The sequence below is a fragment of the Semicossyphus pulcher genome, unplaced genomic scaffold (assembly GCF_022749685.1).
Source record: "Semicossyphus pulcher isolate SPU_LCO1_2020_fin unplaced genomic scaffold, fSemPul1.0.p SCAF_20, whole genome shotgun sequence".
Lineage (NCBI taxonomy): Eukaryota > Metazoa > Chordata > Actinopteri > Labriformes > Labridae > Semicossyphus > Semicossyphus pulcher.
This window is the reverse complement of record NW_027211694.1, coordinates 1417281-1436852: the sequence shown is the minus strand read 5'-3', so window position 1 is coordinate 1436852 and position 19572 is coordinate 1417281. Positions and strand designations below refer to the sequence as shown.

The following is a 19572-nucleotide window of genomic DNA, read 5'->3' as shown; positions in this document are numbered from 1 at the left end:
TCCAAAAGTAAAAGTAGTCATTATGGAAAATGGGCAATTATGTTGTTGGATTAATGCATTATTTTGTTCATCACTATATTGTTTCAGCAGGTAACATAGATGGGACTGTTGAGCGGCTTAATGTATTTTAGTATATCATGATTTCTTAGTTGAAAATAAAAATGTAAATTTATTTATGAACAAACCATAAAGCTGAGACAAACATAGGGGTGTAAAAAGTTCAACATTCTTCTCTGAGATGTTGTGGAGTATAGAGATATAAGTCAATCTACTCAAGTAAAGTGACCCAAAGTTACTGTGAGGAGTGTGACGTGGTTTCCGGCCACCATCTTTTTTGGGATTTAGTACTACAATAACAACTTCAAAAACGGTTTTAAATCCTTCTTACACTGCAGCAGACGCTTAATAGCCATGTGTTTGAAAAATGTGACGAGGAATCTGGAAACGTCTTCAAAACAGCGGTAGGTTTTGTAAAACGACCGTATTTAATTTTTAATGATAGTCCAAAAAAAGCTTGATGCTTAGCTCATGAGTGACTAAAACTGGGGCGATTTTTTTCATTATTATTATGAAAATACAAACAATAATGATTGTTCTAATTGTTTTATTGTATTATCATGTTACTCAGAAGAAAAACGTTTGTTAAATACTGTTAATGCCCGTCAAATTTATACCGGATATGACGTCTCGTTCGGCGCTCTCCTCTCCTGCCTCGCCGTTGAATCGGTGGTGGATTACTACTGCCTCTTCTCCGCTGTTTTGACGCTGTGAGCATCTGCTGCTGTTTCTCCGTTACGTTCCTGCAACGTTTTATCCGCAGCTAACCGTCTTCTCTGCTGGATATTTAAACGGTTAGATCGGCAGGAAGCATGTCCACCGCCCTGGAGAGCTACATTAACCGTATCCTGCTGCTTTTGCTAGCTGGCTAACATGCTAACTGCCTGTCTGAATGAATGAGAATTGCTAGTTAGCTTAGCGTCCAGGCTAGGAGTGATATTTGTGTGGATATTTATGAACATACAGCGGTGTAGCTTCTCTGTTTAGTAGTGCAGGAGTGTAGTTAGAGTTAGCAGTAGGGTGAGGTATTTTTGTTTAATTGAATAATTTACATTTAAATATTGTTTTTTGTCCGGAAATGTGTGTTTTTCCTTTAACTATATGATTCAGGTACTGTGGCCATCATCACCTCAGACGGCAGGATGATTGTGGTGAGTTCAAATACCTCTTCAACCACCTGTGTTTGTACTGAAACCATTTGTCTAAGCATGAGTAAATAATGAGTAAATAAATATAGTAAAATCTCTTGTATTTCTGATCAGCATATTCCCAGTTAACTAGCTATTTTAGCATCAGTTGTTATTGTTACGATTACTAATGGTTGTTTTTTTTCTTATATTCTTATTAAAATATTCGTAAATTGTTGTTTTTATGAGTCAAAACTTGAGTGACTTATTTAGATACATTTTAATGCCAGTAATGTGTCTTTGCTCTTATTAAAACTTTTATCCTCTCATTTTATAAAACATAATCAACAATACATTTACCTGCAGTTTGAATGACTCTACTCAGATTTTCATTTGAGTTTGAACTCCTTAGTTTATGTATAAAAGTGTGTTTTAATGTGTGTGTTGCTGTGTGTGTTGTTGTGTGCAAATGTGTGTGTTAGGGCACTCTGAAGGGCTTCGATCAGACCATCAACCTGATCCTGGATGAGAGTCACGAGCGGGTGTTCAGCTCCAGTCAGGGGGTGGAGCAGGTGGTGCTGGGACTCTACATCGTCAGGGGAGACAATGTGTGAGTGACCTTTGACCTTTATAATAATAATAAAACAGTGGTAGCAAAACAAGGATCTTTATAATAACAAAGGCTGTGGTGGAGGAACTATTCTGTTCCTTTACCGAAGACAAATTATTCAAGTATAATAAGGAAAACAGTAAAAGTACTCACTTTGCAGTTAAATGTTCTCCTGTTATGTTTTATATTATTTGATTATTGAGTGTGTGTGTGCGTGTGTTTCAGGGCGGTGATCGGGGAGATCGACGAGGAAACAGACTCCACTCTGGATTTAGGAAACATCCGAGCTGAGCCGCTCAACTCTGTCGTCCACTGACCTCTGACCCCACTGACTCTCTGTTGCATTGTGACAGATGACAGCATGACTTGGTTAATGTGTGAATCCATGAGCCTGTTTTCAGACGCAGGTTTACCGAGTTCTCAAACGTGCAACAAAGACAGACGTTCAATGAACTTAAAAGAATAAAGAAATGTCTCCAGAAAGCTCGGTGAACCTTCTTCTAAAAACAGACTTTTTTCTGTTTGTATTTTTATAAATAAAGACATGAGTTGTGTGAGTTGATAGATTGACTTTTTTACGCCTCCAGTCTGTTTTTGTCTAGTTGAAATTGATGAATAAAGTTTCATTTATAATATTTTGACAAGGCTTTGTATTTGTTTCGTGCAGTTTTATACTGAAGTTAAAAGAAAAGTAGTATCAAATAGAAAAAAGTTAATTACAAGTTAAAGTCCTGATTTCAAAATCTTACTGAAGTACAAATGAAAAAGATTTACTACATATATATAGAATTACTATATTATTACTCCTCTATATGATTTCATTACTTGTGTAAATATACTTTGTAGCATTGAGTCTGACAAATGTTTGAAGCAAAGAAAAAATCTAAAATACTTTAAAAAATACATAGAAGTGATAAAAGTAAATAAATATAAGTGTAAATAAAAAATGTTAAAATATGTGTGTATGTAATCTGAAACTTTAATGACTGCTTCCTGTTTCTCTGGCTGCAGTACAGCCAAGCGGCCACAAGAGGGCAGAGTCTGACTGAAGGTAGAACGACAGGGACACATTTTCCACCACAGGGGCATCAGTTCCAAGAAAGCGTAAGTCGAAGCAGGACTAATGACAGCAGAACAATGTGTCAGATGTATTTTATGATTATTACCGTCATGTGTTTATGACCAGTCCTACATCTTTTCTTTCTGCAACGGTTAATTAATTCATAGTTATTAATTTCTTTCACGTGATAAAATTTTGTTCCATTTATTTAATTTCAACACTTGATCCAATGATAAAATATAACTGATTCAAGTCAGTTAGGTAATAGGCATGATAATTAAGAGTATGCCATTCTAAAGGTGCGTTAGATTGAATGTGAAGCATATTTTGGCCTTGCTGGAAGGTTTTTTGTCATCTGTAAACACAACAAAAAGCCTGTGCAGCCGCTAGTTGTAGCTATTAACAATCTACCTGTGTACCGTAAATCAGGTACACAGGTAGGTCACTAAAATATGTAAAAAACAACAACATTGAAGCAGGGGGAAAACCTAAGATTGAAAAAGGCTAGGTGATTTCCCTTGTTTCAAGTCTGTATGCTAAGCTAGGCTAATAATGTCCTGACTTGAGCCCTGTAATAAAAGAAACTCTGACTTTTTAGGAAATATGCTTCTTTCAATCTTCTGGTGATATAGATCAGATTTATACCACTCTTATGTACAGTTCCTATAATGCTACAGCCTGCTAGCCTAGCTTAGCATAAAGACTGGATGCAGGGTGAGACAGCCTACTTTTGTCTAAAAGTGCTAGTCTATTTCTACAAGACATCCTGTGTTTATTAAAGAGCCTCAGAGGTCAAAAGCTAGCTCTTACCCTCTGTTTCCAGTCTTTATGCTAAGCTAGGCTAACCAGACCGCCACTCCAGCCCTGTAGTAAAGCAAAAGTTCTGACATTTCAGACACGATGCTTATTTTCTGTCTTCTTGTGAGTCACAAAAGATATATACAATTCTCATGTGCGCCAGCAGCCAGTTAGCCTAGCTTAGCATGAAGCCTGGAAGAAGAGGAAACAGATAGCCTACCTCAGTCCTAAAGAAACAGAATCCACCTACCAGCACCTCTTAAACGTATAACTCATGTTATATTTGTTTAGTTTATTCTGTATAAAACCTGAAGTGTAAAAACATGTTGTGGTTTTTGGGGGCGACAGGTGTCGGTTTGTTTGTTGGCGGGGGGGCAGTGACTGTCGGGAGGTTAAGAAATACTTCCTGAGATTTACCCAACAAGTAAAACAGAAATTCTCTTTTTAAAATGTTTTTTATTTACATTTTAAAAGGAACAAGATCGGAGGTGAGCTGTTTACCCGTGTTTTCAGTCTTTATGCTAAGCTAGGCTAACTAGCTGCTGGCTGTAGCTTTCATATGTGACACAGGTATCAATCTGGATGTATAAGTGCGTCTCTTACAATGTTGAACTATTCCTTTAAATAGACGGAGACGGACCCCCCTCCTTGTTTCAGACAGATTGCCTCATACTGTCAACAGTTGCCTCATTGCTTAAGTTCAGTGTGTGTGTGTGTGTGTGTGTGTGTGTATGATAACCATCTTCATATCTCACCTTTACCTGTCACGCACCACCCACACTCTGACTATAACAGAAAGAGTCGTAGCTTTCATATCAGTCACAGGAAGTCAGAGGTGTAGAACAAAGTCATAGAGAGCCAATCATTAACCAGAGCGCAGTGTGTGTGTGTGTGTGTGTGTGTGTGTGTGTGTGTGTGTGTGTGTGTGTGTGTGTGTGTGTGTAGGAATGACACTGAATTAAATATTGAACCCTCAGTTTTGTTATTTTTACGGCACATTTCCTGTCTGGTTCAGTCTCAAACAAACGGGACCCGCTCAGTTAAGTTAGCATTTAGCCTCTAACGAGCACCACGTGTCCCTCAGGAGGTGGAGGAGACCAAAAACAGAGAAAATATTAAATTCATCAGGTAGAAACAAATAAATGATGATGTAGCTCCTTCGCTGCTGAGGTGGAAATAAAAGGTGATTTATGAGCATTAGCATCTTTGTTAGCTCGTTTGATGCTCTTCAGCCCCCTCGTGCCCAACCACCCTGTACTGCAGCTTTAAGAACATTTTACATTCTGTTTGTTTTTAATGATTGATCTTCATGTTTATTTAGACATTTAGACACTTGTAGTATTGATTATGGTAGTATAAGTAACGAAAGGTGAGTTAATGTTACACTGTAGATAAGATAAGAATGAACTTTATTAACCCCGAAGGAAATTCTTATATTTATATTTATGTATCCAGTAAACAGTATGTCTACATTACAATATGAAAACAAACTGGTAAAACTATAATGAACTGAAAATAAGAAGTATTTTACAGAGAAGTCACCTTTGAAAAGTGGATTTAATCATATTTTGTAAAGAGAGAAAGTGAGAAATGTCTAAAAAACATAGATTTTCTTCCTGAATGATCATTTTTCCCATAATGTTGACTTCATACATTTATACAGTCGCTTATTTATTGTTCTAAAGATTGAAAAACACTTTTAAATTATCTTGTTTTGTTTAGAAATTGTTGCTGTTTTTATCTGGGACCAACTGAAATGACCTGCGATGGGGAGTCTCTGCATTAAAAGCACTGAAAATGATAATATTGAAGTGTTTAATGTACAAAAATCACATTTTTCCTTTGTTCTTATGTTAAATGTCTGTTATATTTAACCTGTCAGTCTGGAAAGAGACAGACCTGCGATATAAGGTAACTATAAGGACATATTCTTTAGTACTGGTTAGGTACTGGAACTTAACGTCTGTATTTGAAGCTTCTTTGACTCCCCTTCATGTTAGAAAGAAACATTTCACTTACTCTGTTTTTTTAATACAAAATCAGCTCATAAAATAAGATTTTTATTGATCAAAAGCCTCACAGGTGTTTTCACTCCGGCTCATGTTGGAGTTTTGCAAAGCTCTGCAGGATTTAACTCACAAATTAGAATTTCAAAGTCTTTACGCGTCTTTCAACAAATCGTTTTATTTACTTTGTTGCCTAATAAATAATCAGTTTATAAAGTGTGTGCACATCAGAAAACTGTGAAAGGAGCCATTCTGCGTTGATACTTTTGTTTGCCTGCTTTCAGTAGATTTTGCTGCCTTAAACTGACATGAGGAGAATTGGATGAGACGTGTTGTAGAGTATTTGAACATTGTGTCATTGCTATGTTAACTTAGTCTCAGTAAAGGATTATTAAACCAGTCTTAAATGTTATTTACATCATCAGCAAGTCCAATTTCTTTTTGCATGAAATGTGATTTAGTTGGTGTTTGTTTCTTCTGTCAGTTGTTACAGTGGGCTGTGACCACAGACAGGTACAGACAGACAGACGTTGACAGAGACAGGATATAAAAGTAAACGGGGCTGACACACTGTTGTAGTCTGAGTGGAGGGAGTCACACACATACATTTACACACACGCTCTGCCGCTCCACGCGTGCAGTCTGGAAACCGACCAAGCTGCAGCCTGCAGCTCAAACAAACTGGGCTTTTTATTTCCCTGTTTTATAATCTGTGTGCAAAACTTTCAATCCAGATCAGCTGAAGTTAATCTGAAGAGTTTCCACCGGCTCCTGTGAGGACAGCGCAACAAGCACAAACAACGTGATCCGGACCCACGGCTGCAGCTTTCGCTTTTTATTCACTCAAAGTTGTTCTTTTATTTTGATTTTTGCTGGACTTGAAAGTTTCATCCTCCGGGGACCAACCGCGGAGGACATGCGGGGGTTTGTGACTGTGCTGGCCGTGTTTGCACTCCTCTCGGCAGGGTTGAGGAGCTCCGTTGCCGCGGGGGAGATGCAGAGCTCCGTGGCCGCGGAGGAGAGGACGCTAGCCGGAGGGAACAGCTCCGCGGAGGACGGGGACAGAGGAGCGGTGCGGAGCAGCTGCCCTGACCGCTGTCGGTGCGAGGTGGACGGGCTGCTGCACAGGGTGGACTGCTCGGACCTGGGGCTCCGGGAGATACCGAGCAACCTGAGCGTCTTCACGTCTTACCTGTAAGTCAACGCTCAGGGCAAAACTTTCATGTCTTATATTAAACAACCTGTTGCTCTTTTTCTGAACACACTCAAATTATGTGTGTGTGCATACATGTGAGCGCGTGCATGGATGTTATGCAGTCGTGAGAAACGGAGCACCTGTCCCGCTCTGACTCTGTTTATCTCCCTCGCGCGCTCCTACGACGCTCGCGCATGTCATGTTGTTCATATGGTGGTTAAAGCGGTGAGTAGATCAAGTTAGAGTCACTGCTGAAAGTAATGCAACAAAAAATGGCACTAATGTTAAAGTTTGAGAACTTTTAACGGTCCTAAACTCCTTAAGGAAGAGTGTTGGTTCTTGAAAAGGTTCCTGGTGCATTGGAAAAGGTTCCAGCGGTTCCAGAGGAGGGTTAGATTTCCTCCCAGAAGAAGTTTTAATGGCTTCATAGGTTCCAGGGACTCTTATGACAGTAGGCTACTTCCTAATCAAATTGCTTATTGCCGATTAAAGACTATCCAGGTTTCTTTTTTTGAAGAGGTCCGATGGGTTCCACGTGTTGAGAAAGTTCTTCTTGAGGAAATTCAAGGGGCCGGGAACCAAGGGTTCTATAGCAGCTTAGAAGGGTCATTGACTAAGACATTTCAGGTGCCAGTCGTGCAATTAATAAAAGAAGAAGCATTTACAAAGTTCCAGAGGTTCCTGAAGAGGTTTAAAAGTTTGTTTACGAAGTGCTTCAGATTCTTATCGAGGTTCCTGGAGAACTGGAAACGCATCCTGTGGTTCCTGAGGAGGTTTTAGAGAGTTCATTATGAAGGTTTCCAGGTTTTTGAGGAAGAACTTTGAGGATATATTCAGTGGTAAATGGGTTCTTAAGATGTTCCTGGGGTTTTGAAGAGGTCCAAGGTGAACTGAGGCAGGTCACAAGAAGAAAGTTCCAAGTGTTCTTTAGGAAGTTCTTGAGGAAACTCAGGGGAACAGGGGTTCTGTCACACCAAGATGGTGTAGTGCAGGTGAAATGTTTGATACTTTCCGAACTGTTTTATGAAATCTTATGTAAACTTTATTGCCGGCTCGATGCCTCAGAGAACACAGTCATCTTGGTGTCAGATATCAGATGTAGTTCTACACGCAACCAATGCCAGCTCTGCAGACAGACGCCTCCTCACAGGATGTTTATATATATTTTACATTTTAAAACATGAATATTTATTGTGCTTTATTATATTTATTTTGTGTATTGTCTTGTCGCTCAATCTGGACCTTGAGCCTGTATTAAAGTTTTGATTGATTGATTGATTGATTGATTTATGGTGGGCTTGTGTATTGAATTCAGGTGCCCTTGCCACGTGGTGGCCTTTAAAAAACGTTTTCAGAATTCAAGGGTTCTTGAAGAGGTTTGAAAGTTTCTTTAGGAAGAGATTCAGGTTCTTAAAGGTTCCTTGAGAACTGTAAGAGGTTCGAGTGTTTCATGAGAAAGTGTGAAGGATCCTTATCAGAGGAAGTGTCTTTTGAAGACGTACTTCTCGAAGATGAAGTGCTACAGGATATCCATGAGTAGCTCAGATGTTTCAAGTGTTCTTCAGGAAGTTCTTCTCAATGAATTCAAGGGGACCAGGGTTCCTTTGAACCAGAGGTTGACAAAGTCCTAAAGCACTCATGAGGAGGGCTTTTGGTTTCTTTAGGAAGGAAGTTAAAGAGTTACTTAAAGAGTTTGCAGCGTGTTTGAGAAGGTTTCATGTTCTGCCTTGATTCATTTGACTGCTTTCTAACAAAGAACCACAAGGGAACCAGAACTGGCACTGAAAGAGATTCCTGCTGCTTCTGAGAAGTTCAAGGGTTTTTAAGATTTCTATGAGTACAAAGATACGTTCCAAGAACTTAACATAAGTGTTCTTGAAGAAGGTCTTCTAGATGAATCTACTTGAGCTGCCAGTGGTGTTAGAGAAAGTTACGGGCGTCCTCCTAGAGTTTGTTTGGTTCCTAAAGTGGTTAGAAGAGGCTCAACTAAGATATTCCTGGGATCTTTAAAAAGTTCCTGAGGTTTTCAAGAGGTTCCACAGATAAATATCGGTTCTAAGAGCTCCACAGAAGGTCCAGGGTTTTTAGTGCAGAGATTTCTTTCGAACCTGTCAGGCTGAAAGGGGTTCCTTGAGCACTTTCTTTCTAGTTGCTCTTTAGATGGTTTCAGGCGTCCTCATTGAAGTGATTCTCAAAGAAGTTCCAGACAGGAGGCCCAGCTGGTCCTTCCAGAGATTCCTGGTGCTTTTGAGAAGTTCCAGGGTTTCTACATTGAAGAGTAATGTAGAAAGTTTCAGAGCACTTTAATCAGATTTAATCATCTGAAGGATTTCAGGATCTTAAAATGCATCTAAGAAGTGCTTTTAAAGTTTAGCGATCCTTTAGGCGGCTCAGCGGCTGCTTAGAGAGATTTCAGAAGAGGTCCGATACGTGCTCGGAGGGATTCCAACAGGTTCACAGAAGGTACAAGTGTTCCTGCGTGACGTCAGGGGTGCAGAGGTCGTTAAGACGTTGCAGCTTTTCTCAAAGAGGTTTAAGGATTTCTTTTGAAAGTTTCCGCCTGTAGTTTTTGAGATGTTCCGGCAGGTAGAGCAGCTTTCAGTTTCAGGTGTTGTGAAGAGGTTCCAGAGGTGCTCGGATGGACTCCAGCAGCTTCATGAGAAATTCTGAGGACTCTCTTTAGGTGGTCTTTACCTTACCTATGAGTCGAGGAAAACTCCCCACCCATCGGGTGTGACGGACCTCCCTCTTCCTGCAACTTGATGGTGGAAAATGGCGACCTCTGACCTCTGGGTGCATCATGTTGTGCATATCCACAGTTGATCTGTTGTCAACCTCATTGATTGACTTTAAACATTTAAGGTGGAATTTATGATGTAAACAGAGATCAAGAGCTGAGCTGAGCTGAGCTGAGCTGAGCTGAGCTGAGCTGAGCTGCCTCATTTTCTGTTGGTTCGATGGATAAAACTTTGTTTACAAACAGTTTGCAAGTGAATCATTTACCTGTTAACTGGACGTTGATTTGATCTGTGGAGAGTTTTATCAAATCATTGAAGTCTTTGCAAAATCAGGTTAAAATGTAAAATGAACTTTCAGCTCGGTTCAGTTGTTCGGTTTACTTTGTTCAAACAGTCTAAATGTTTCGAAACGTTGTGATCTGTACGCAGACACACAGAAACGTTGGTGCGGCCCTTTAACAGTGTCAGAGAAGTTTCAGTGTTTCTCTTTGAGTGTAAACTCTTGTTAAAGCGAAACACTAAAACTAATTCAAACCCAGTTCACCTCACAGCAGGTGACCAGCCTCGATACCAGACGCGTTTCAGCTCTGGCAAAACCATTACATCACCGTACTGTGTGTGTGTGTGTGTGTGTGTGTGTGTGTGTGTGTGTGTGTGTGTGTGTGTGTGAGTGTGTGTGTGTGTGTGTGTGTGTGTGAGAGTGTGTGTGTGTGTGTGTGTGTGGAAGGAAAACCTGCCCGTCTTGGCTGTGGTCTAAAAGCAGCACAATGTCCAGGATTTAAATTTCACTCTCATTAAAGAAAAACCTTCTTCTATTCAGAGTGTGTGTGTGTGTGTCAATGAAAGCACTTTCCTTATGTGTGTCTGAGACAGGCAGATGGACACACACACACACACACACACACACACACACACACACACACAGCGACAGGCGATCAAAGGTTCTTTGTGTCTTTATTAAAGCTCCAATCAGGAATTGAATCCAACAAAACATCAAGGAGTTTCTGTGTTTTGGAGAGTTGGAGAGTCTGTTGCTGCGTCCCACCAGGAGAACTGCTGCATCAGTGTCCCAAAATGCATTGCATGTTGGTCACCTTTTGATGATGCATTCAGGTGTTTTTTGACAACTTATGAAGTCAGAAAATGAGCGTCTGACACGCCGGTATCTGCCAAATGTTTGTCTTCCAGTACGGTGGCCCGGACAGTTCAACACACTGCAACTTTAAGAAACAATTTCTGTGAATATTTGTCTTAAAATAAGTTTGAAGGGAAACCACCGACACATCTGACAGAGGAAACACTTGTGGTTCAAACGTGCAAATAAACAGTCAAACCTACGGCAGGGAAGCAGGGACAAACTTAGCTTTGCATTTAATTCCTTCTTTTGGCTCTTTCAGGGATGCAAAATAAATCACAATTTTATCTCTACATGAGCATTTGCACGCTGGTGCAGTGTTCAGCGCCGTCTCCTCACAGCTAGAAGGTTCCTGGTTCGAGTCCTGGTTCAGACGTAGTGGGCCTTTCTGTGTGGAGTCTGCATGTTCTCCCCGTGCATGCATGGGTTCCCTCCGGGTTCTCCGGCCTACTCCCACAGTCCAGAGACATGCTCGTTAGGTTCACTGGTGACTCTAAACTGCTTGTAGGTGTGAGCGTGAAAGGTTGTCTGTCGCTGTGTGTCAGCCCTGTGATTGACAGGTGACCTGTCCAGGTGTAACCCCGCCTCTCGGCTCCTGCTTTCAGAGTTTTATCTGTAAGTTGAGAACTTGTGAGAACTTTTAAAGTTCTTTCTGAGAACATGAAACAGTAACTGACGGACAGACGGACATCAGCAGAGTCGGCTTACAATCTCCTTCTGTCTGTCTGTCTGTTTGACCACCGTCACTCTGAATACTGCCATCTGTCAATGCCTTTGTGTGTGTGTGTGTGTGTGTGTGTGTGTGTGTGTGTGTGTGTGTGTGTGTGTGTGTGTGAACACTATCTGCATGCCTAAGCAGAGCAGTCTGAAGCCTGAATGGGCCTGTAAGTCTCCATTCTGCGTCTGACTGACAGCAGCAGCACAGGAATGCATTTAGCCTCAGAGTGATGAATGAACTGATGTACATATGAAGGATGCTTTGGCCACGCCCCCTTTTGGCAGCCATATTGGAACGTCCTGAGCTCCGTGAAACAGCTGACATCACCTCGTTTCACCCTCAGCATACGAGCTCCTTTCCTCCAGTCTGGCTGGCAGAGTCGTGCTTTTATTTTGAAAGATTAACTCACCTTTTGTCCTCGCGACCTTTCTCACGACCTCACAGGAAGACAGGTAGCGCGTCTACCTGTGCAGGGTGTTTGGACTGCTGGTGTCTAGGGAGCGTATCGTCACGCTTCAGTTGAGCTCAGCTGTCAACAAGAGGCCCAACACGCACACACACACACACACACACACACACACACACTGATAGTTCAAACACCACAGACAGGTAAATAGACGACCTGTCTTCCTGTGAGGTCATAAGAGAGGTCAGAAAGGTCACATAGGGTCAAAATGTAGAGCTGCAGGTTGCAGATTATTTTTCTCAAGTTAGAATGTGTGAATTTTATTGTTTTTAATCTTTTAAATATGTTTTTGTTTAGAGAAAAATATGCAGTATGTAAAAGATGTGACACACCTCGGCGTTTGAAGCCTCTTGCCCTTAAATGGGCGTTAAAATACATGAGAAACCAACATCTGTACAAGATACAAACTATAATTCAATAAAATACCATAAAACAGGAAGTACCGGATCGTACATGACAGTGACCGCTTCAAAAACTGCTTTAATTTGAGTTTAAAAGATCCCAGTCCTGAACAGAAGGAGCTGTCAGAATAAGGATGTTATAAGTAACCTTATAAATCCTGTTAGATGCTGTAATCAAAGCAGCTGGTCTGAAGAAGGACACAAAGAGCTGCTTGTTTATTTTCCTTAAATGTAATAAAAATAAGATAATTTGCCCTCTCAAGCATGTCTGGTGGTGCTGTGCCCATTCACTACGGCTAGCTAGCTATTTAGCTAACATTAAGTGAGCTTTAGCTTGCTGGCAAAAATAAGAAAGTGTAGCTGTCCCACTTCAGGGGCTGCAGGATGTATTTGAAGGCTGATTGTGTCACAGTGGAGCACCGAAGGCTGTCCCGTTACCATGTATCAAATTATCAAGTCAAGTTACGTGATTTTAGTTAAGTTAGCTACTTAGCCAGCTAGCTACCTGTTGCTAGGCGACCGGAGCGGCGCTATGTGACGCAGGGGTAAGAGCGGGAGCAGCCGATGACACAAACAGGAAGTCCTTCGCGGACCAGACCGTCTCATTTCAGTTCGGCCTCAGCGTCTACACAGGCGACAAACCTATCCCTCGAAGGCTGCAGCCGCTGGATTCAGACACAGCTTATGTATGTGGTTTGTGCGATGCATGCTAGCATTACTGCAATAATGGGGAGTGAGGCACACAGACGAGACGTTCCACTGATATCAAATGGTATGATCCACTTTAGGGGTGTCTGAAATCGTGTTGAAAGATTCCTTCAGGCATCATTAATGGAAATATATTATAATATTTACGATTTCAGGAAACAAGCACCTATAAATAAATGTTTTAACCCCCGCAGGCCCGCTGATTTGATCTTTTATGAGGGTCCAGATCTTAAATAGAAGAGTCACAACCTCCAATCCCCCCACCTGAATGGATCCACGATCTACAGGTAAATTAAAAGGCACTGAAAGAGAGAAAAACAGCTCCAGGCATGAAGACGACGACTGCAAAGTAATAAACCAGGCAGGTTTTTAGGCACAAATTGGCTTAACAAATGTTTTTTAATGATGTAAATATGTTCAACATGTTTGTTTGACCTGAAGCAGACAGCGTTTATTCAGTGAGAAACACTAACTGCAGGAACACTCCACAGGGCTCCTCCAGGTTTGTTATCTGGAGCACATCTTCAGATAACAAGTGAAACTGTACGATATCAACATAATTACATTCTTTAAAACAGTCTTTGGTTTCCAGCAGAGACTGTTTGTTTGTCTCTCCGTCACACAGAAACACATCCTGCTGTTTGTCCTGTCGGGAGCTTTTTCTTTGGGAGGAGGCAGCTCAGACTGACAGCACCGATCGGGGAATAAACCCCCTGCGTTCGCTCGCCCCGGGGGGCCCCCGCTGACCCGCCCCCAGAAGAGCGAAATAAAGACAGAAAGAAAGAGAGAAAGAGGACAAAAAGCAGAGAGAGGCCTCGCTGTCACACTACGCCTCCGAACTACACAACTCTCTTTTCTTTCCTTCTGCAGAGTTTGTCTTTCTGCAGCAGCGGCCATTTGAATAATCGTCTGATATCCATCAGTTTGAGCCCGAGGAGACGGGAAAAAGACAACTCACACACACAAAGCTTCATCTGAGTCATTACCAGGAGGGAAAAAACACACAACATGGATAATGTATTCGTCTTCTCTTTCATCCCTCTGTTCTTCTTCTTCTTCATGCATGCCTCTCTTTTCTCCTCGGTCACAAAAAAACAAAAATCAAAGATCTGAACTCAGACTGCGACTGCTCCAGGATCAGCTTGATGACGTAAACTGTGAAAAGTCGATTAAAAGAAAGCGAATCAAAGTGTCTCCAAATAAGACAATTCAACCAAAAGCAATAATACGAAAAAAAAGTTTTACTTTGAAGGGAACATTTAGCTTTAGGGTCAGAAATTGGGCAGATATTCTAATAAATAAGTAGGAAAAAAAGCACATTTTGAGAATAAATGACTTAATTTTAAACCTTTAAAATAAATATGTTTTGTATTTTTTCAACTTTATTCACAAAACATTCCCCCTTTTTTATTATATTTTAATGTTTTCTTCACAATATGACAGCAAAATGACTTTAAGCCTTAAATTTTTGGACTTTCTGTGTATTTAAGTATCAACAACTTTTTTCTCAAACATTCAATTTCATTCAGAAAATAATTTTAATTTGGAACACATAGTTTGTTCTAGAAAACATTTTAATTTGCTCATCAAACAACTTATTTCTCTTCTCCTAATGACTGACTGTTACACTCACAACAGTGCCTGATAAATCCAGCTGTTTCAAAATAAAAGCCCTGGTGTTTCACAGCAGTGAAAGTCAGATCAGAATAATCTGAGCATCAAGCTGCTATTGTTGTTCATACAGTACGAGGTCATATTACATCATGGGTTTAAGCTAGCAGGGTAATCAGTGCCGTGTGTTTCCTTATTGTTAAAGCAGCCGCCACCGTCGTCTTCATCATCGTCAGTGCAGTGTTTGTGTCTCTGAATCAGCCGCACGTCACAGGACAGAATGATCAGACTTTTTGATAACCGATAAATCTGCTAAAAATACTGCTTCTCCACTTTCCAGGAGGCTACCTGTAGCTTTATTCAACATTAGCTAGCAAGGCGAAAAGGAACATTTAAGTAAAGCTTAACAAAGCTAGCTATGTTATAGTTCAAAGCTATGCTAAGATACTTGCTAACAGGGCACAAAACTTAACATCAAAGGGCTAACTATCCACCGCTAGCTAACCTGGCACAAAGCTTCCCTATGCTACCTGTGATGAAATATAGATTAGCAGGATTCAGAACTCATTAGCAGGGCACAGTAAACTGTAATCTGTTATGTAAGTATAGCCCTGGATTAGATCAAAGCTATGCTAAGATACTTGCTTTTCAGCAAGAGCTAACAGGGCACAAAGCTTATGTAACATCAGAGGGTCTAAGCTATGGATGATGCAACGCTAGCTAACCTGGCAAAGCTTCCCTATGCTACCTAAGATTCAGTTAGCACGGTTCTAAGCAAACGTAACGTTAGCAGTGCTATGGGTAAGGCTAATAGAGCACAAAGCTTAGCTCCCTTTGAATTTGTATAAGTTAAATTCTTCAAAGCTAAGCTAGCATTAGCAGGGCTATAGTTAATCTAATTCTTAAAAGATTTCTTAACTAAAATCTATTTGTGTGTGTAGAGAGTAACAGTTAGCCTAAACGACAGTTTGTGATTTTTCTCCTCCTGGAAAATGTCCTTTATTAGACGATGAAATATTTGTGACGTCAACACGATGCTAACAATAGCACCAATGCAATATGCTAATAAAAATAAATATGTCACATCAACAATCTAATCTCATCTACCTGCTCTAAAAATAGCTCACCTTTTGTAGGTGTATTGTTTTTTGAGGTAATGTTAGCCTCGAGGATTGGCTAACGTGATTTTAGATCCATATCAGTTTTTAAAAACACTCTAAAGGTTATTTAAGTTGTTCATAAAAACAAGGTGACATCAGTGTTTCTGACTGGCTCAGCGGGACAGTGTTTGCGAGCAGCCGTGACGTTCTCCCTCGTCTCCTTTCTTCCATTATCGGATCCGTCTATTTCCAGCTCTTTGTGTTGTCTGATGACTATCGGCAGGTAGCGTCTCTCCACTCAGGAGGGCTCGGGTCTGAAAGGCAGCGGAGACAGACTGTCTCTGTCTCACACACTGAGGGTGTGTCTGCAGGTTGAATATGCCGCTTGTTAAGGAACTTTCTCAACACTCCATAAAGCCTGTTAATGTGTGTGCAGGTTTACAACACCGTCGACAGGTAGTCCAGTCAGTCGCACACACGCGGGCTTGTTTGGACTTATTTCAGCAGAATGTTCCTTTACTCTGAGCAGACCGACAGTGTTACGGCTGACTGGGTTTTACTGCTTCAACGCACACACACACACTCACACACGCACACGCACACACACACACACACACAGCAGATTTTATGGACTCCATTCATTAGCCACCTCTCTCACAATATATATTTCTATACATGTGAGTGTGTGTTCAGACAGACTGAGGGCTCTGTCATGTTCTCTACATGTAGTCGTGTTAAACAAACAGCACCGTAAAAATCTATATTTATAAAAATCTTTGTTTGTTTATGATTTCAAACATTCAGAGGTGGAAGAATCTGAAGCAAGAAATGAGTTAGCGAGCGTCTTGTGGAGGCAAACAATCTTTGCTCCTTAAATATTAAGTTAGCTTCTTGCTCTTTCAGCTGAAATCACAAATAGCTTAGCATTAGCTCTGTTGCATCTGCTGTTGGATCATCATTAGCTTTATTTTAATGTTGCGTTCAATTTAAGTCCTTTTAGCTAAATCACAGGTATTTTAGCGTAGCTTTCTACTCTTTGCGTCCTGTTAACTGATGTTGGATAACAGTTAGCTTTCCCCTCTAATATCATGTTAGCGTCTTGCTCTGTTAGCCAAAGTTAACTCACAGGTAGCTTAGCATATTTCTTTTTGCCTTCGATCCATCCATCCACTGTTTCTCTTCCATTTATTCGGGTCGTGGTGGGAGCAGGCTAAGCAACTTAGCCCAGAAGTCCTTCTGACCAGCAACGTTTTCCAGCTCCTCCTGGGGGATCACGAGGAAAACCTCCAGAGGGACGCGCCTAGGAGGCATCCTAATCAGATCGCGAACATGCTCAACTGGCTCCTTTCGATGCGACGGAGTGGCGGCTCTACTCCGAGCTCCCTCTCGATGTCCGAGCTCCTTACCATATCTCTAAAGCTGCTTTCCCACTGGTCAAAAAACCTGCTAACACCCGGCTTTGTTGCTTAGTGGGAAAGGTTCCAATCGGCATTCAGACCCGGGTCAAATAACTCTCCAGTAGACCCAGGAAATTATCGCCTCGGCTCCAATCAGCAATGATGGTAACACAAAACACGGGTCGACACGCTAATCTCCGTCCCCTTTCTGGCGCGATACTCTGTCGGTAACTTCTACGACTCCTCGTCATCTCCGCTACAAATTCCGCCCATCTGCGTGCAAGCAGCGCTTGAACATCGTTGCAAATTTGTCGGTGCCGAGTTTGATAAACAGACTGAATGAGTAAAAGATACAATAAAGACCTAACACCGCAACATCTTCACTGGGTACTAACCCTGTCTCCAGCGCGTTTGTGATGTGCCTGTCCCTGCAGGGCTCACAAGGGGGTTTAATGTTTCTTCTTAGCTTAGCATGTTACCTCTTGGCTGTTATCTGTTGTTGAATAAATGCTGGCTTTGACCTTTAATGCTACATTAGCTTAGCCGTATTCACCTGGTAGCTAGTGTTAGATGATGGATAGCTGAACATGTAGCCGCCGCCTGCTCAGTAAATGATCTTCGTTCTTCATTCATTATTTTCTTTCTTCCAGTAACTTCCACTCCTGACTTGTTTCTCACTCAGGTGTGTGTTGACTTTCAGCGGCTCTTTGAAGGAGCGGTGAAGTCCTGCGTGTGTGTGTGTGTGTGTGTGTGCTACCTGAGTTTCTGAGTGGATGCTTTGTTAAACTGAATGTTTTTACATGTGAAACGTGTGTGTGTTGAACGGTCTCTGTGTTTTTACACACTGTGGTCGTTTCATGAAGTTTGTCTTTTAAATGAGACGGTAATTCAGTGTTTGTATTTCTGATTGACTGTTTGCATCAGGATGTTGTTTAAATGATCTCAAAGCTCAGACACAACACAAAATGTTTCATCAGCCACGTTTAAAGGAACAGGTGTGACAGCAGAGAGACGGTAACATCTCCGTTCTCTCTTTGTGTCTCTGCAGTGATCTCAGCATGAACAATCTGACCGTGTTGTCCAGTGGAGCGCTGTCCAACCTGCACTTCCTGGAGGAGCTGTGAGTCACACACACTCGCACACACACAGCTTCATTCCTCTCTGATCAGTCATCATTTACTGTGTTTGACTTTAGGAGGTGACATCAGTTCACTTCCTCAACACCTGCACATATTCTGGAGATCTCAGTGTGGATCAAAGTGATAAGATTTTCATATCGGAAGCAGAGCGGCTTCATGAGAGATAAGAGACTCACCAGTGTCCTGTGTTCTTCTGTTATGCAGTGGTCGGAGTATTCAGGTCCCCTAAGTAAAAGCACTGTACCATGCTGTAATAAAACCCCACTACAAGTTTACGTCCTGCAATCAGAAGATAACCTAAACACCAACACACTGTAACAGCTCTTAGCTAAACGATAGGACTGTGCTTTGATGAAACACGTCAACACTGATCAAACTCAGATCTGCTTCTCTGGGTTGGAAATGTTTTTAAATCAGCTCTGAAACGTGTCAGAAATTGAAGCCGATCATCTCAAGTCAGTTTAAAAAATCTAATATTTCTGGGCTTCAGGTGGAGCCAGCTGTATGTTGGACAAGACTTCCTCTACATGTTAGTCCCAAACCAACGCATGGTTAATGATGTGAAACCGTTTGGTTTGATTTGATTTAGAAATCAGATCCTGGTTGGGGTTAAAATAAGTCAACTAAGTACAATTAAACAATTGAGGTAAAGTACCTGACGTTATACACCTAAGGTGACTTTAAGCACACTTATTTTACCCAGTACCTTATTTCTAAACCTTACAAAGCTGACCGGGCCGTCCGTTTACTTCTGGTTTCACACAGGACTCAGACTCTCCTGGGTGAAAGTATTTTTTGACCTACGCATGACCCTCGACCCCCAATTATAACAGACGTTCTCACTCTTTATACCCACCTTACCTTAATTCCTCTGTAGAATCCGTCATAATTCCGATACACTTGAGGTTGCCAAACCTTTAACATAAATCCAGTGTAAGAGCCAAATTGGGGGTGCAGGCGTAAACAAGCGTTTAATTGGGATGTTTAGTTTGGCATGAAGGTTAAATGTTTGATCCCAGAAGCGCAAAGTCTTCTGTAACGCTGCGATGGACTGTATTCCTTTGGATGCATCAATGGATTAATAAAAGATCAGTTAACCACAGTCGAGTCTTGCTGCCGATGCGTAACAACTACAAAGACAGAACCTGGTGACTCCTGGATTAAACATCTCAGCAGCCTCAGTAACAGACTGAGCTCCTTTAACATCTGGGTTACTGCAACAGAAGAAGTTAGTTTCTGCATGTGTTTGACTCGACCTCATTCATCTAAAGAGAGCTGTCACATGTGAGTTCGCTCCTTCAGATAC

General features: G+C 41.4%; 2 protein-coding genes across 2 annotated transcripts in view; both read left to right on the top strand.

Moving 5' to 3' along the window:
- Positions 1–725: 725 nt before the first annotated feature.
- lsm8 (LSM8 homolog, U6 small nuclear RNA associated) lies at positions 726–2429 on the top strand. Its single transcript, XM_069671360.1, has 4 exons — positions 726–900; positions 1168–1208; positions 1667–1794; positions 2020–2429. Exons 1-4 carry the CDS (start codon positions 870–872, stop codon positions 2108–2110), a joined length of 291 nt encoding a protein of 96 aa, XP_069527461.1. The 5' UTR covers positions 726–869; the 3' UTR covers positions 2111–2429.
- A 4145-nt stretch (positions 2430–6574) lies between these two features.
- LOC138599291 (leucine-rich repeat-containing G-protein coupled receptor 5-like) overlaps positions 6575–19572 on the top strand; it is a 33475-nt gene continuing 20477 nt past the window's right edge. Inside the window, exons 1-2 of the mRNA XM_069670878.1 lie at positions 6575–6852; positions 18176–18247. Coding sequence (XP_069526979.1) covers positions 6575–6852; positions 18176–18247 — 350 coding nt within the window. The remainder of the gene's footprint in view (positions 6853–18175; positions 18248–19572) is intronic.

What these genes read in the sequence shown, in the direction of transcription:
- lsm8 (XM_069671360.1), top strand. Translation starts at nt 870, where the DNA reads ATGTCCACCGCCCTGGAGAGCTACATTAACC. An exon ending in CCTGGAGAGCTACATTAACC is followed by an intron (nt 901 to 1,167) that starts GTATCCTGCTGC and finishes TATATGATTCAG; the next exon opens with GTACTGTGGCCATCATCACC. An exon ending in ATCGTCAGGGGAGACAATGT is followed by an intron (nt 1,795 to 2,019) that starts GTGAGTGACCTT and finishes CGTGTGTTTCAG; the next exon opens with GGCGGTGATCGGGGAGATCG.